The 16,713-nt window shown below is 46.0% G+C and overlaps 1 protein-coding gene across 10 annotated transcripts in view; it reads right to left on the reverse strand.

Moving 5' to 3' along the window:
• Positions 1–16,713, reverse strand: part of WDFY4 (WDFY family member 4) — a 320,292-nt gene that overhangs the window by 92,575 nt on the left and 211,004 nt on the right. For all 10 annotated transcript variants that reach the window (XR_012133296.1, XM_073241220.1, XM_073241219.1 and 7 more), the window contains one exon: positions 4,743–4,891. Coding sequence is in view for 9 of the 10 variants with exons in the window: in XM_073241220.1 (XP_073097321.1) it covers positions 4,743–4,891 (149 nt within the window). In the remaining variant the exon portion in view is untranslated. The remainder of the gene's footprint in view (positions 1–4,742; positions 4,892–16,713) is intronic.

Below are 16,713 nucleotides of genomic sequence, written 5' to 3' on the forward strand. Positions count from 1 at the left end.
TGGGGGCAGCCATTTTCTCTTTCAGATAATAAAATCTCTTGCGTGGGCCCATGTCTCCTGAGTCATTCTGGGGTGAAGGCGCGGTGAGATACCCTTTCAAATACATCTATGTAGACAGGTGAATTTTTTTTTTTACCACTAATTCAAAGAGTGACTTGAGAAATAAATTTGATTTCAGTTATAGACAGTTACACTTCTGAACTGAGTTTCATGGCAAATTTAAATTGTGCACATGACTACAAAAGCTCTAATCAAACACCCCTTTTAGGACATGAGAAACGAAGGCCTCCCAAGCTCTCTAGCTCTCAAGGAGCCTGTGTGTCAACCACAGACCCAAAGAGCCGGGAGCTGAGAGCCCCGGCACCAGGGCCAGGCTGTGGGGATGGGTGAGGGGGTGGTGTTTACAGCTGAGTATGGCCCTCACCACCCAGCCTCCAGGGCAGGCCGCGGGGCGGGCCTCGGGCCACACTCCCGGAGAAGCAGGGAGAGAAGTCAGGCTGTCACACAATCAAGGGTCAGTGGGGGCAGCCTGGCATCTGTAGCCCTCAGAGCTTAGACTCACTCGCTGTGCAGAATGGTCACTGCTAGGAAGGAAGGCTACCCATGCAGGACACAGCTTAAGCCATTGCTTAGCCCCTGCACAGGCAGACCTCAAGGATGTGGACTCAGGCCCTCTGCAGCTTCATTTGCCCCTTAGAACAATCCTATTAGGTCCCCTGCTCTGAGCCGCATTGCTGTAGGCTTGATCAAATATAAATGTGGCTTTGGTTCTGGATGCTTAATTTAAACCTGCTCCTGGTCAAGGCCCTTTGTCCATTATTAATATGTTCATCTGGGGCTAAGGTGAGCTTCCTCTAAGCTCCACTGATTCCCAGTGGGGCAATGATGGTAATTCTAGTTCTCACCCTTGGCTTAGGTCAAACAAAATCCCAGGTCAAGGTAGTAGAGGAAATGACAATGATGACATGCTTGCAGGGAACACCTCAGATGCACATTTGGTTGGTTTCTTTTCCCAGCAGGCTATGAGTGAGTTCAGTGGGGCACAGATCTATGCCCATGGCTCTCCATCCTCCACGTCTTCCCTGGAGCTCTGGGCGTGCTTGCTGAGAGGCCTGGCGCCTGTCATGCTCCACAGCCTGCCAAGAATTTCCCTCTCTGTTGTTTAATCTGACACTCACAACAAACTCTTGTGTTATTACTATTCCCGTATCAGAAATGAGGAAACTGCCTTCCAAAGGGGAGAAGGGACTTTTCCAAGGTCATGTGCAACTGGATTCAAGTCCAAGTCTTCTAACTGAAGCCCAAGCTCAGTCAATGCAATTATCTTTCTCCTCTAGGGAGGAAAGGCTTGCTGGCATTTTCAGGGCTCTACCTCCCAGCTCCCTCCTTTCAGTTTACTCTCTGCTGACTGATTCTGCAACCCAGAATTCTGAAACACTGCTAGTATGAAGAAGAATATTCTGGAAAATGTTTTTATGAAGGAGCTTTTAAGAGGAAAGTAGTAATTTTTCTCCCGCTTTTAGGGATCAAATAACCATATAAGGCAAGAATGCATGGACAGATTCAAATTCTCAGGGAGACTAAATTATAAACAACATTATTGTGTTCACTGATGTAAGTCCAAAGTGGAATTCTGTCTCCTGCCGCATAAGGGACATAGCTGTGACTGGGGTTTCTTGCCAACACCATACTCTACATGCTCTGTACATTAAATTGGAGCTCGGGCCCTTAAGGTCAATGAGTATAAAGAAGTAGCTAATCCAAGTTCTTCTTCAGTTGGAGCTGTAGCCATAGTTCACAGGATGCTGTTCACTCTTTTGCATATGGCTACCATGATACATGCAAATTATCCAGGCTGGTCATAGTGTAACTTAATATTCATACTAGCAAAATCACAGTAAGCTAATTGATAATCATGATATTGCTTGACCTCGTCTTTGATAGTAGAAGTAGATTTCAGTCTACCATATTTCAAGTTATTTTTGAAGTTTTCCAATTATTGACAGAATTCATGCCTGAAATGTATACTCTGGAATTGATACCCACATTAGAAGTTACACAATTATTGTCAGAATTCATATTTCTGACATTCACTAGATCACAAATGGTAACAGACTTCATCTGTATCTGACACATCTCTTTGCATCTATGGAACCTACCACAGTGACTGGCACAAGACAAATTTTCAGTAAGTATTTGTTGAATTGAATTAAACAGACAAACAATGCCTTTAAAATGCTGACTTACCTGGAGTAAATATTGGACACAAAGACAGACACACAGAGAGGGAAGATCATGTGAAGACACACAGAGAACGTGGCCCTGTGACTAGGGTGATGCACCTGCAAGCCCAGGAATACCAACGGTTGCAGGGAAAAATCGGGGCTTCAGGCGGCAAGGAAGGATCCTCCCGCAAAGCTGTAGACAGAAGATGGCCCCACCAACACTTTAATTTTGATTTTCAGGCCTCCAGAACATAAGGAAATAATTTTCTGTTTTTTTAACCTACACAGTTTTTGGTACTTTGTTGTAGCAGCCCTAGGAAACTAATAACAGAGAGTCACCCTGTGCGGCCAAGAGGGGGGCTCCCACCAAAAACAAAAATAAACCTTTTGGAAACATGCTTAGTTTTTGAGGAACTCTCCGAAGTATACAAAGTCCAATCACTGCTGGAGAATTCGCAGTGTTCTTGAGTTTTATTTGGGATATTTTTATGGTACATCAGAGAGGCTCTTTGAAGGTCTAATGCTCAACTGTACTCAATTTGATGTCAGTCTTTTAAAGAAACATTTCAGGGTTGACTTAGCTTTATTTTTAACTGACTTATTTATGTATCTTCTTTAGCCTCCATGGTCAAAAGAAGACTTAATCCCCATTGATCTGACATGATCTAATAGCCTGTCTCTGAGAACTGTATCTCCATGAATGCCAGCATTTTCTTAGGGCAGAAGATAAGACCACAGAGAGAAAGCACTGTCTGGTTAACAAATACTTCTTTGAGGTATGGTGACTAAAATTACTTATACAATTCCCAGATGATGTGCCAGTGTAGTAATTTGTTCTCACTACACTCCTACTTGCATCCTGGAAAAGTACATTTCTGGACATGGGAAGTCTCCTTTGTCATTGCAAATTGAGTGAGTACAACCTGACTACTGGGCTTCTATTAAAAGTGCAGATACAGTCAATTTGATCATGATTAGATGCATCTCATAAACACAATTTACCTAATCAATAAGATCTTATCTAACACTAACTCGATTTAAGTCAGAGCTGGTCAGTGAAGCAATGGATTATGCAAGTCATTAGACAGCATGCCATGCATACAGGTAGAGTGGAAAGCTTTCATCAGCTCTCAAAAAGGCAAGTCTCAAGACCCATTGTCCATATTGATCAGTATCAATAAAACATGAGCAATAAGATGGGATGAGTGTGCCAAGTATTAATTATGTTCCTTCTGCCTTGGAAAAGCACAGAAGACTCACAGCAATCAGTGAACGTTTGGTATAAATAAAAGATGGAAATTAGCAGAAAGAAAAATGTCAAGCATTTTAAAGCAAATCTAAACCAAAGGAGGTGGGCTGACATCCATTCTCCCACTCTCCTTAAACTCTACTTCCTGACATAGCCTGGAGATGATGTGACAACTGGGAGTTAAAATTATTAGTTATTGTCAGGTAAGACTCTGGTTCTTCTGTCAATAGTCTAACAGTGGTTCTCGAAGTGTAGGCCTGGACCAGTAGCATCAGCATCAGTTGGGAACTTGTTAGAATCTTAGGCTCTACCCCTGACCTACCAAACTAGAAACTGGTATGAAAATTAGTTCCAGAAGTCTGTTTTAACAAGCCTTCAGGTGGTTTGATGTGAATAAGTTTGAGAGCCACTGGGCTGAGCAGTTATCTTGTCATTATTTGAACCTTTGCTAATCAGAAAAGTCAAGAAATCTCTATCCAAATTTCTTCAAAAGAGATGATCAAGTAAAAACATACAATTTAGCAACAGAACTTCCTGGAAGAGTACTGACAGTCAATTTGATTTTGAGTGGTTGTGCTTTATAAACACAAGAGAATTAATCAGTAAGAACTGACTGAATCCAAATAGACCAAATACACTTGATTATAAAGAAGAACCTCTGAATTATCTGGCAAGACCTCTGGTATTAGTGTAGAAATGACTCCTCAAATTTCTCCATAAATGTCACTCATCTTTAAAGACCTAGAGCTTAGCCCACATCCATAACTCACCTTCCCTTACCACGTTAACCTCACATCACCAAGTGTGAACCCTGATGAGTACTCCCTGTCATATGCTGTCCCAGGATGATAGTATTCTCCAGACTTTTTCCATCAGACTGTTTATGCTGCTGATTGACTCTTGGCCTTACTCAGCATGAAGGGGCAGTTTTACATAGAATGAGCAATCAACAAACTGTGGAATGAGTAAGTGGATTGGTCTGGACTCAATCACCCAAATAATGTAAGAAGAGATCATCTTTGTCTGATGTGCATTCCAGCTCAGGACAGGTGAGGAGTTGCCGCTCAGTGAGCATTCCAGATTTTAGCCTTGGAGAACCACAGTCATGGCTGCTTGTGCCTTCAGGTTTTCCTGTTTCACCACATGGTCCAGTTTCAGGCCCAAACCTAAACCCACAGTAGCAATAATGTGGCAAGGGTTGGAGGGTGGGTGGCTGAAAAGGTAGGTGAAAGCTCAGGGCAGAACCTGCTGGGAGAAGTGGAACTCACTTGGATAAGCAGTGGCGGGTGCAGTAGACGTCACCCACGGAAGAGAGTGTGAAGTTCTCACAGATGTAGAAGTGTTGGTGGCCCAAGAGCAGGACACCTTCAGAGACTAGGTGGCCCTGCACGATCACCAGAGAGTGCTTCTGCGTCACCTAGAGGGAGAGAGTGCCAGAGTCAGGCTGTGTGCATGTGAATCATGCCCATCATTCTTATGCAGGGCAGGAGGGCAATGACCGGTCACCCACTAGGCACTTGGAGGTGGGAGCAGCACCCTGTAAGAAAGGCAGAGTCACTGTCCCTGAGCTGCCCTGCTTTTCACAGTGTAAACAGCACTTGTAAACCGACACCCTGTCTGGTTATTTAATTCACCCAAGGCCACCCAACCCCATCAAGGCATTTGGATGGGTGTTCACTGCTGTATTAAGCATGTTGACATTCTCTCTCACTTTAAGCCTGTCCACACCCCATAGACAGGCAAAACATTCCTCAGTTAACAGCAGGGAAAGTTTTTGAGGTATAAGGTGAAGGAACTTGTCCAGGGACCAGGTGGTAAATGGCTGAGCCGGGACAGGGACAAGGCCTCCTAGAACCACAAGTGGGAGACTGTGCCTGCGAAGCCAAGGTTAGTCCAAGGTGTGTGCAGAGGAGGCACGTGCTCTGCCCAGATGCCTCCTTTCAGGCTCCAGCTCAATTCCTTTCTGAAGCTGGATATGTTGGCAGCCTTCCAGAATCTTCTCAGTAATAAGACCATCTGGCCAAAGGTAATGTCCCCTTCCCCACGGCAGTCAGTACCGCAATGGCCAATGCAGATAGCAAGGGCCAGACCCTTTGGGTCAATTCAGGCCAACTCTGAAGAGCCATCCCAGAACTCACGCTCCAGGGGAATCAGCTGAGGCCCTCACTGAGTCTACATCAGAGTCCTACTGCTCCCTCTACCCAGTCCTGTGACCTCACTTCCAATTAACTTCTTGAGTGCGCTCATAGCTGGCTTCCCAGGGAGCCTGGCCTAGGAAATGTCTTTGAATGGTCCAGAGTCTGTCATGAAGGACTATGTGGGTCCTCATATGGAGTAAAGGACCTCATATTTCTGAAGGAACAAGTGAGGGAATAAATGAATTCTAGTTGACAGAAGCCCAAATGCACCAAGAGTAAGGCCAAGGCCAGCATTTTCTCATGGTAATTCTGAGCTAATTCCAATTACAAGAAAAGGGGAACTGGTATTTTTTGACTACCTACCATATCCCTATTGTAAACATTTTATCCATATTAACCAGTATAATCCTAACAAGTGACAGGGACATTTTACTATTGGGGAAAAGAAAGGGAGTACCGGAGGATGAGAATCTTACCAACGATCAATTACCTAGTAAGTGGCAGAGACTGGGATTGAATCTAAGCTCCTTACTCACTTTTGTGAGCAAAGGTGAGGCTTCAGTGATGAAACCCAGAAGGCAGGCCCTGAACACCAGTTCCCCAACTCCTGCACCAAACTGGATTAGTCAAAGTCAGGGTCACGAACAGAAAGTGATGACTCATCAAGGGTTTTGTTCAAAGACAGCATTAACCATGATGGTGAGGACTAGCCAAGAGTCTTGGTTCCTAGAACCCCAGCCTGCTGCAGGCAGCTGGCTCTCCTGGCCTCTCCTGCCCTCAAACCACCTTCAGAGACACAGTTCAAGGTGGACTCATTTCCAACTCCGCTCACTCATCCAGAAGGTCATCTATTCAACATCTTGGGATTTGGTACCTACGACATGCCAGGTTTTGGGGACAGAGCCTACCCTCATGAGACTTACCATCCAGTGGGGGAAGATGGATAGCAGGCATACACATCAACCAATAAACCATTACACATTGTGAGACATGCTGAAAGAGGACAAACAGGGTGATGACAATCAGGCAGAGAGAAATTTGGAGGGGACACTATTTTGGACAAACCCTGAGGCTTGAAGAATGGAAACAGGGCAGCTGTGGGAAAGCCTGAAGAAGAGCTTTTCCAGGGAAAGGACATCCAGTCCAGAGCCTAGAGGCAGGAACGGCAGATCTGGGGGCAGAAGGGAGGTCCACGCAGCTGAGATGTAGTTGGAAAGCAAGCTTGCCTAGATCACAGGGGACTTAGATGCCTTGGTGAGACTGCTGGGCTTTATTCTGGCTGCAATAGAAAAGGGTTTCTTCTGAGAGCTGATACTGGCTGCTTGGTGGAGAGTGGATTAGAAAGAGCTGAGTGCCTGGAGGGCGATCTGGCCATTTCACTGTCCTGCGGAGGGGCGATGGTGTGGGATGTGGCAGTGGAGAAGTAGGAGGGAGAGAAGTTGGACTCCAAACAAGAAGAGGTGGAAGGAACAGAAACTGCTACTGAACAACTGTGGAGAAAAAAAAAAAGGAAATATTGGGATATTGGGGATAAATGTCTCCTTTGGGATTTAAGCATGAATAGAACCCTCTACTTTCCCCGGAGGTCTTCCCCAGAGGCAACTGGCATCACTACTGTATGGTATCAAAGGGTAGCAGAGTTACCAGCCCAAAATATGCCTTGTGGCATACAGATTATTTTGAGTTAAAGATGCTTGAAAAACAGCAGGGACAAGAAGGGAGCTCTGGCCTTCACTTTTCTTCCCAAATTCAGGGGCTAAAACTCCCAAGTGGAAGGAGTCTTCCCTATGCCAGGAGGAAAAGAACATTCTTATCAAAGAAACAGGGAGTCCAGACAGAGAGAAATCTGTATAAACCCTCCTTGGTAAATGAACCCGTATCTTCCTTTAGCCTCCCTATATATTTAGTTGCTTTTTCATGTTTACTACTCTTTGTGCAACCTAAGCTCTTAGGCCTAACCACTTTTTAGGTATTTATTTTCCTGTGAAGATTCCCATGTTCTAGTAAAAATAAAAAAATTTAAACATAAATCTTTTCTCTTATTAATCTATCTTCTGTCAACCTAATTCTCAGGCCTAGATGAGACCTTAAACGGTAAGGGGTAAGTCTGACCTCTCCTGCAGTATGTACTTTTAAGGACATTCTTCAGAATTCGTATACTCACTGTTACCTAGTTTTTTCTCTTGATGGCCCATTTTGGAGACCCCTCCAACTCACTTTTTAAAGAGTTGTCTCATCAGTTGGTGTGGACTATTTGCTTGTGTGGCTGTGTTATAACTTACTTGACCAACCCCACTGATTTAGTTTGTTTGCAAATGTGTTGACATACAAGTGATCTGGCAGTGACCATCCTTATATGTATGTCACTTTGAACACACAAGCAAATCTGAAGGGTCAAATCCCAGAAGTAGAATTATAGATCAAGGGTGTGGGAATTTTAAATTTTGATTTGAGTGCCCCTCCTGCAAGGTAGCACTGATTTAACACCCCCATCAGCACTGTTTGGAGGGTTATGCTAGACTGTTTAACTTTTTCTCTTCTACTTTTATACAGAGAAGACTCCAACCTCAAGTCCATGTGGTGAGATACAGAGCCATGGCATGAGCTCTGGCGTATGCACCTCCACAACCTGTTCCCTCCTTGTGACCTCCACCCTTGTGCAACCTCTGTGGTGTCAAGAGCAGGGGCTGGGGCACATTCCTATGGTCTCCTGGTGTTTTCCTTTGGGGAGAATTAAATAATAACCAGAATAAACCAAACCACAAGAAAAATGCCTGGTGAGAGCTGGGTTAATAGCTTAAAAATTGATTCTGCTAGAAACAAATGGCATTTTAAAAACTGGAAAATGAACCCAAGTGAACTATTACCTGCTCTTCCATTTAAATTAGCCCTGGGAGGGCTCCATCCCCAAGTTTACTCATGATTAAGAAATCCCTCATGCTATGAGTCTATCGATCACTTTAGAAAGAATGGAACTTCTGCTTCATAAGTAGAATTTTTTTTAAGATTGGCTAGATGATTTATTATCATTCCTGATAGATGGGTAAAAAAGTATGTGGCCACACCTGGCCCTGTATATGATAAAGAGCAAATTGTCTGGAAATCCAAAAATGCTGGAGCTGAAGTTAGAGAGGGGCATCAATCTGCTGGACATCTGGACATCCCAAGGAAGCCCACACCAGCACGCTGTTCTAGAGTCAGGCCTCAGTGTGCACATCTGCAAAAGGGGAAAGTCCACTAAGTGCCCTCTGTGGTTCTTTTCAGCATTATTGACCTGCAGTTTAGTGAAAGGCCCTAATTTCACAGGGGCAGAGCTGTTGTATAAGACACCCAGAACAGAGCTGACATGTACGTTCTCTTACGTTTTTGTGCAAAATCTATTGCAAAGAAAGCTTTAGCCCTGCTCACATGTATCATGTGTCCTTTTTATACATGTTCTGCTTGCCTGACCTTGCTGTCAGTACATTCTGTTATACATATGGAATATTCTCATTTTTTAAAAAAGCATAGATTGCTGAGACAAAGTTAAGTGTCAAAAGGAGAGAGACTATATATATATTATATATGTATAATCTATAAAGATAGAGATAATCATACAAATAATTGCATTTATGTTGGTTATAAACTGTTATCTACTTTTTCCACCTTGATCACTTAGATGGAGTATCCAGTCACACTAGCAATCAAAGGAATCTGTATTAAAACAATAAGGAGATGCTGTTTTTTATATATCAATTTGGCAAATATGAGGAGAAATATGTGTGGATCTTTTTGTGTCAGCTCTTCTTTTCAGTGGAGACAAGGAGCACGGATGCCCCCTGCCTGCCTGCATGTGCCACTTCTGAGTGAGGCAGCAAGCAGCCCTGCCTCCTGGCCTTTCTCTGCCAGCTAGGAGGGGACCACATGTAAAGGACAGAAATTGCACCAGTGTGATGTGAAACATATTACAAATCCTGAAGACTGTTTAAAATGCAGTATCTGGCATGAGCTGCATTTATGAAGGATCTGTCTGCTTGTTGGAGACCGATTGAAATTGGAGCATGTTTCTGGGGTGGCTATGGTAAAATCTGGACTCATGGATCTCAGACATTCATTCGAAGAATTAGTATGTATGAGAATCACCTGGCCAGCTTGCTGAACTCCATATTCCTAGGCTACATTCCCAGATGTTCTGATCCAGCAGATACAGAATGGAACCTGGAATCTGCCTTTTAATAAGCAGCCCAGATGATTCTGATGCAGGCAATCTGAAGATCAAACTTTGAGACACTGACCCACAGACACCATCAAGGCCATAAAAGCCGAGGTCTCATCTCAGGGAAGCACACTGCACATTACTCACTCATTCATTTGTTCATGAATTAATTGACAAACATGTATTGAATGTTTAGTGTATGCCCCATGCATTGCACTAGGTACAAAGGGAGACAAGGCATGTCTTTGTGGTGCTCATGGTCAAACAGAAGAGAAGGAACATTAACTGAAGAGGGTGCATATGCACTCTGGGGGCAGAGCGGGCTGCCTGGCCCAGATAGGGGTGTGACAGGGAGGGAATGGCATCAGAGAAGTGGTTCCCAGGGAGGTGGCCCCATGGCTGGGGTTAGGAGTTAGGAAGATAGAAACAGTTAAGAAGAAGAATGACAGGAGAGGATCATTCCAAGGCATGATTTCAAGAACTGGAATTCCAAGGTGCCACTGGCCGTGTTTGGATATCATAAGCAGGTTGGTATAACTGGAAAAAAAAGTCGGAGGTGTGTGTGGGGGGATGGGGATGTGTGTCTGCATACACGTTTAAGGGTAAAAGGAGGCCTCAGGGAGGCTGTTGGGAATGGCCTTATGACAAAGTGTGCCCCAGAGAGAGTCAGAGGTGTTAAGTGGAGATGACACATGCATCTCTCTGTTTCAGAGAGTCAGTTGCTGTGATTCACCTAAATGGAAAGATGCTACATGAAAGGTTAACACAACTCTTCATCTATAAATGGCCTCAGCTCAAAACACCTTCAAGAGCCTGATGCTGCGCTCTGCTGTCGGGAACCAAGATAACTGCCTTTGCTCTGATTCTTGTCTACCAAAGTCATGCTAATATTTTAGATGGAGCTTGTATAAAACAACAAAAAAGAAGTTTAGTTTTTCAGGTAATTAAAGAGAACAGCACACCAAAAACAATTCTCATTTGATTCCGACTCTGGATGGGATCTGGAAGCCCACTTTACCAAGTGGAGCATCACGTCTGAGAGCAGCTGCATGCAGGGGTACAAAGGACCGTCCCCAACAGCACAATGGCTGATTTGGGACCACGATTAACATGCACTAAATAAACCACTCCTCACATCAAATGGAGCATTTGCAGAGAAATGTGTTTGTGGTTTTAGAAATCATTAATCAATGACATAAAGGTGACACAGAGTATTAGAGAGGGGCATCAATCTGCTGGACATCTGGACATCCCAAGGAAGCCCACACCAGCACGCTGTTCTAGAGTCAGGCCTCAGTGTGCACATCTGCAAAAGGGGAAAGTCCCTTTTACTGTCCCAGGTATTGCCGGAGGTGATCAGAGCTTCAATGTTCACACAAAGAAACCAGTTAATCTGCTGCGTCCTGGAGCTCCAGGTCTGCCTGCTTCCCCCAGGGCCATTGGGTGGTAACAGGTCGCCCAGAAGCCTGGAGGAGATTCCACTCTGAGAGTCTCCTGGGCTGAGCCTGGCAAAGGCCATAAAGCCAGCACTTCTGAGACGGCAGAGCAGGAGAAGCCAAGGAGCTGTCCTCTTGAAGGCAGGTGCTCCTAGGTTTTCTGAGCTTGGGAACACATCTGCCTCACACCCCTGTTGTGGGTGTGCTTTCACTTAGAAATTTAGAAAAAGCAAAAGGCCCAAAAGGTCTTATGGACACATGTGAATTAGGGAATTCCCAGCTTCCACTCAATATTTGCTACAAAATGTCTGATCAGAGGCAAAAAATACCAGCTGGAGAAATGCAGAGAATACCCTCTTGTATACACACACACACACACACACACACACACACACACACACACACACACACACAGAGTCATATGCTCACACAGTCACACACACACACACACACACATGGTCACACACCTGCTGTGGTGAAAAACTTGTCTGTATCCTTGCTTGAACACATTCTTGGTTCAAGTGTCAGTGCAAAAATATGTCCTTGACTTCCCAGGGGCTAGGCAAGTGCAGGCGAGCGGGTTGGCACAGTCTTAGCATGCTGTGTCCCAGGCAGAGACACCCTGGGTGGTGAGGGACCTGGAGGGCTGCACGGTGGGGGGCACCTGGAGCCACCATCTCTAAGCCTCGATGTGGGAAGGCTGCTGAGGACAGGGTGGTGGAGAGCTTAGTGGAACTTGCCTAACACAGTGAGTTAGGAGATAGTGGAGAGAGGGAAAAAGTCACACAAGCCACACATACTTAGAGTAAGACAAATCTGAGATCAAATCACAGCAATTCCAGTTAGTAGCCGCACTAGGCCCTGTTTTTGCCATCTTCAAAAGGGAAATGATAAAGCCTTCCCTGCAGGGCTGTGGTGACACTAGATGAGAGGATGTGTGCTCCAGATGTCCGGCTATTAACATGTCTACCAATGACAGTGATAAACTGCAGAATGAGGCTCTGAGTCCAGGCTGAGCACTTGTCCCATGCCAAGCTGTCCTCTTGGGTACAAACTGTTGGCATTTGCCTCCCTGATGGTGGTAGATTTCCCAGTCAGCCAGCTAGCCCCTGCTCAGCCATGCCACACCTGTTCCCAGAGGGCTCCCCCCACCCCTCAGGCCAGGTCCTGAGGCGCCTAAGAGCAGACCGGGCCACAGCTGCAGGCGGGCTGCCCATGGCCAGAGCCCACCCTACTCCTCTGCACACCTGCCAGCTCCCTGTCAATGGCTTCCTGACACAGTTGTGCTCTCTGGCTCAGCAGGTCTTTCCAGAGTACAAATGCCATGTGTCAGGAAAGGGAGAGACAAGGATAAATCCAAGCCCATCCCTACCCTTGAAAAAATCACAGGCAGACTTAGAAATAATTAGGGAGCCATGTAATAAGGAGGATGAGGGCAGCAAGTGAGGAGAGCATTATGGGACGCCCAGGGCTAGGAGCATGAGGGCGCTGGGGAGAGGCCTCCAGCTGCAGAGTGTGGGAAGCAGATGTGCAGGGGCTGCCAGGATCTGGCTGCTGGAGGTGTGAGGAGTGGAGAGGGCCAGGCCCTGTAGCCCCATCAGCCCCATAGCAGCCGCGGTCACTCCACAGAGAGCTCTCTAGTCTAGACCTGGCTCCACTCTGTGGCCCTGGGCTGCTGTCCTTGGGTTCTGGGACCTGCTTCCTCTTGCTCCTCCCTGCCTCGCGCTTTCAATCCAGGGGCCTTCCACTTCACTATGCCGTGATCCAGGCCCCAAACCCAGCGACTTCTCTCTTTCCCACAAAACTTTGCATTTTGTAAGGCTTCTGGTCTCCTAGGGGGCTCCATTCCAGCAGGTCAGGGTTCTCATGGGTTCTTCTCTGACCCTGTCTCATCCTCCACCATCCTGGCAGGACACAGACCCACTCAGGCCCCTTGAGTCTGCCATTCTGCCCAAGCACTCACCACAGCACTTCCGCACCCTGGCTGCCCTTTTGTACCAGAGGCCAGGTTGCTCTGGGGCCGCTGCAGTTTTGAATCAGAACTCAGAGCTCTTCATGGTTTGTACTGATAGGCCCCTACTTCATCAGAGCCACAGCTTAGGTACCAGGGTACGTACCCCACTCCCCTTCTTCTTGGAGCAGGAGAACACACCCTAACATGCTATTAAAGGAAGAACAATGGCCACAGGGACTGGAACAGATACAACCCACCAAGGGCTGACCCCGAGCCAAGCACAGAGTTCTGGGGAGCAACACACAGCACCTTTTTGATCTTTGACACAAACTGGCGAGTCAAGGAACATAACCCGTTTTAAAGATAAAGGAAATGAGGTCAGAAGTAGCTCCATTACTACCTGAAGTCATTGGACCTGTAAATGGTGGGGATGGGATTGGTGGGTGGGGTCTGTACCAGGTTCTGCCTGGAGTCTCCCCCCACCCCACCCACAGGGAGCCCCGCCAGTGTGGCCCTGGCCACTCTTCTTCTGGGAGCAGGTGATCTGGTAGGTTGGTGGCATGACCCAGGAGAAATTCAGGCCGAATCAGGAAACAACTTCTCCCACAATTTATCATGAAACCAGAGGCAATAAGCACAACCCAACAAAATGAATCAAAACAACTCGTGCTAAGTACAAATGTCCAGATAATGTCCAGAATCACCTTGATCTTGGAGCTGTTCCTGGGAGCCAATAGGGCCTCCCACCCTTGGGCTGGCCCCTCCTGGCAGACAAGGGGACACCAAGTATTAAGCAGAAACAGAACAGCTCCTGTTCTCAGCCCCTGCTGCGTTCTGCATGCTGCTCCTGTCTGCACAGCCTGGAGATCCTGTACCACAACAAGCTACATGTGGTGCTTCTGACAGATTCCCACTGTGCAACATGGAGACAAGACAGACTGAAGTTTAAGTACAAGACACGGGGGAAGTATATGAGAGCTAGGCCATCTGCAGAAGCTCTCCTTGGAAGGTGAGGACATGGATTAGGTGGGATATTGGCCCTGAGTGAGACTAAATGTGTCAGGCAGTATTCTAAAGATACCCCTCAAAGCCTCATCCATGGCAATCCCACCAAACACTAAGCTAGGTGCTGCTTGAAGAGACTTTGCAGATGAAATTAAGGTAATGAGTCAGCAGACCTTAAAACCGATTATCCTGGATTATCTGGTAGGTCCAATGTGATCCCATGAGCCATTGGCCACATAGGAGGAAGATGGAGGAGTGGGTGGGAGAGGGAGGCAGAGGGGAGGTGAGGAAGAAGGGGTTCAGAGAGTAGAAGGGCGAGAAGGGTTTGGGCTGCTGTGGCTGGCTTTGATGATGGAATGAGGGTAGGGGGAGCATGTGGCAAGGGATGCAGGTGGCTCCTAGAAGTAAGTGACAGCCATCCGGCAGCCAACAAAGAGACAGGAGCCTCAGTCCTACAGAAGTGTGGAACTGAGTTCTACCAATGCCTGAATAAACTTGGAAATGGATTCATTTCCAGAACCTCTAGAAAGAAATGCAGCCTTGCCAACATGTTAATTTCAGCCCTGTGTGACTAAGCAGAGAATCAGCTGAGCCCTGTTGTGCCTGGACTTGAGACAGTAAATGTGTTGTTTTAAGTGACTGAGTGTATGGCAATAATTTGTCATAGCAGCAATAGAAAATTTGTATAGGAAATAAAACCAAAGTATTGCCGTTGATCTCTTCTTATCAAAATGATGAAAAGAACCAATATGGAGACAACATACAATCCAATATTTCCTTGCCCTGTCAGGAAAAGTTGGAAGGGATGGCTGGGACTTGATGACTGTTTAATATGAATCCTTAATAACAGGTTTCTTACCTTGGCACCATAGACATTTTGGGCTAATAATCCCTTTCTGGTGGAGAGTAGGGCTGTCCTGAGCATTATGGGATGTTCAGCAGCATCCCGGGCCTCTGCCCACCAGATGCCAATAGCATCTTCCCCACCAACACATGACAAGTGAAAAGGTCTTCAGACACTGGCAAATTCCTAGGGGCAGGTCAAGTTGCCCCTTATTGGGAATCACTGCTTTGTGTAATCTTTTAAGGGCATAAGGCAAAGAAAAGTTTTTATGGGAAGAAAGAATTGATCACTTAGCTATTTCCTCAATTAACTACAGGTTTATTAAATATCCATTCACCTATAAGAACATATTGTATATTGTTCTTTGATATCCTTATATTTTTGTATTGATATATTCTCAGCTGTTATCAGCTGTTAGTCCTCAACAACTGGATATTATGACCATATACAGACATGTATACAAATTCATACATGTGTATATGTACATGATATGTATATGTTTGATATCCATTTTTTACAATTTCACAGAGTAGACATACATTACTTCCATGATCAAAATGAAATGAACATGAATTTAACAAATCTCCATTCATCAGTATTTACTGAACGGCCACTCCAGGCATGCCTAGGGCTAGGCACCTGGCGGCCCCTCCATGAAGAAGCATCAGTGCAGTAAGAGAGGCAGACAGGTGAGGTGGTGATGGATAGCCTGTGTGACAGCAGCAAGGATAGGAAGTGATTTGGGGGCCAGTGGAGACAGGGATGAGGGAAAGACCAGTACTCCAGGTCTCAGAGAGGGGAATGGTCAAGATCGGCTTCACAGAGTCAGCTGCCAGGAATCTGGGCAGGGCACTGCAGTAGTCAGCCAGCATGAGGGAAGTTGTGGTGGTGAGATGTGATGGGTCCTTACAAATGTACTCCATGCCTGAAAACTTTGGGTTAAGCAGGCATAAGAAGGACAATGTTGTTACAGGACTGTGTTGCTTGAGTTCTTACCCAAATCTGCAAGCAGCTAGGTGACTTGCTGTAAGTTCTGCCGCAGTCCATTTGGCCAGTGCTCATCAAGCCAGCCTTTCTATCCAAGCTCTGGCAGGAGCAAATCCCAGCTGACTACCCTCTGGGAGTCTCTGCAAGGAATCTGCCCCTGGGAAGGACATGCTTCCATTTCTGCACCTTGCACATGCCCATCAGAGGCTCCCTGAGCTTGTCATCGGCCCTGGAAACCCAGCCTGCTCACTCTGTGGCACTTATCACCGTTATCTCCCCGGCAGCCAGACTAGTCCTCAGCTCCCATGCTTCCTTCCATCTCTGTGTCATTCCTGTGTGGCTTGCCAGCCACCCCTCCCTATGCCTTTGTTTTGCTGGGACATCTCCTTCACTTACATCCCACACAGCAGAGTTAATCCATGAGACTCAGAGATCCACCCAGCTCTTAGACCACTCACTCTCTGGAAAAGGAAAAGAATTAGTCTTGATGAGCTACCTCACATGTGTGCAGCTCTGAGCCTTCTCTTTGCTTTCATTATCTCATTTATGCCTTGCAAGAATTGTGGGAATGGTTGCAATACAGTCCATATTAAAGATAAGAAAACTGAGGCTCACAAAGGTCAGATAACATAACACTTAGTATGTGGTCAAGTTGGAATTTGAGCACAGATCTGTTTTAC

Source organism: Manis javanica, chromosome 7 (assembly GCF_040802235.1).
Source record: "Manis javanica isolate MJ-LG chromosome 7, MJ_LKY, whole genome shotgun sequence".
NCBI lineage: Eukaryota > Metazoa > Chordata > Mammalia > Pholidota > Manidae > Manis > Manis javanica.